The sequence below is a fragment of the Solanum stenotomum genome, unplaced genomic scaffold (assembly GCF_019186545.1).
Source record: "Solanum stenotomum isolate F172 unplaced genomic scaffold, ASM1918654v1 scaffold37161, whole genome shotgun sequence".
Taxonomy (NCBI): Eukaryota; Viridiplantae; Streptophyta; class Magnoliopsida; order Solanales; family Solanaceae; genus Solanum; species Solanum stenotomum.
The window spans coordinates 46,932-48,261 of NW_026034278.1; the positions used below are offsets into that span (position 1 = coordinate 46,932).

The 1,330-nt window shown below is 37.7% G+C and overlaps 1 protein-coding gene across 1 annotated transcript; it reads left to right on the forward strand.

The window, feature by feature from the left end:
- Window positions 1-786: 786 nt before the first annotated feature.
- Window positions 787-1,325, forward strand: LOC125852566 (uncharacterized; the record flags this gene model as incomplete). Its single annotated transcript, XM_049532296.1, has 1 exon — window positions 787-1,325. A coding segment is annotated over exon 1 (480 nt), but the record flags the coding sequence as incomplete, so codon positions are not given.
- Between the last annotated feature and the right edge of the window lie 5 nt (window positions 1,326-1,330).

The following is a 1,330-nucleotide window of genomic DNA, read 5'->3' on the forward strand; positions in this document are numbered from 1 at the left end:
AACCGAAATTTTATTTGGATTGGTTTTTTGATTTTTCGAATTGATTTTGGATTAATAAATTACTTTGTTTGGTTTTTTGGTTTGGTTTTGGATTTTAAAAGATAAAAACCGAAAAACCGAAAAAAACCGAATTATATATATATATATATATATATATATATACTGCGTGGAGTCGCGTGGTGTGCCACATAAGTCAAAAGGTGTACAACATTACAAAAAAAATGAGTTCAAGGGGGTAATAGGACCTTAATTTAGTTAAGGTGTGTCTCTGGGATTTCGGTCATAGTCTAGGGGGTACTTGTGTCTTCTCCCTTTTATATTTGAATTACATCTACAATAGGTATACTTATAAGTATTGTGTTTTAAGTTTTACTTATGATTTATATTAGAAAATATATTTAAGGGATTAAATATTATTACTTTGGTTATATATGTTATTAATTATTGACATAACCGAATAACCAAACCGAAAAAAGCCAAACCGAATNAAACCAATCCGAAAAACCAAAAAACCAATCCAAATAAAATTTCGGTTTGGTTTGGCTTGGTTATTCGGTTTAATCCGAATAGTGCACACCCCTACCCCTACATACGATCACCACTAGGTAAGACATGATCACAACATAAGAATAAGCAAACTACTCTCGAAAAACACCTATGACATGATTTCTAATAAAGACTCACTCAAATTTATTGATTACTTTCACGTATCGAATCATTACACTTTAAAAAAATTTATTGATTGCTTTCACGTTTCGAACCGTGATTCATACTCCTATCAAAGGAAAAAACAAAAAGGAATTAGTCTTTATACGTTGCCTCTCCCTCTAAAAATTTAATTTGCAATGGCGACCCTAATGTATCACATGTTGTCATCGTCTTCACTGTTATCTCTGGGATTCTACCACCTCATCTGCACCACCCGGAACCGCCTCAAATCCGCCGGAGACTACGTCGCCAAACCCTACCACCCTCTCTCCTTCATATCTCAGCCGCATCTCCGCCGTCTACCTCTTTATCTCCTCCTTCTCTGCCTCCTCATTTCTCTGATCCATCAATCGCTCGTCTCTTTAGATGCCGATCCTCTCCTCAAAGGTCATACTCCGGTGCACCGTTTCACCTCACTTCAAGCCGCCGCCGTTGTTTTCTCGTTTCTAATACTCGTTGTTTTTCTCCTAATCTCCGAGTCAACTTCTCTTCTCCCGCTTCCTCCCGATCTGTTCTTCGCTTTAGCTGCTGCACTTTTCTACCTACAGTATTCGGTATCCGATTCTTCTGCTTCCGTTCAAACCTCCGATCTCCAGGCTAAATGTGATTCCGTTTCAGCTCG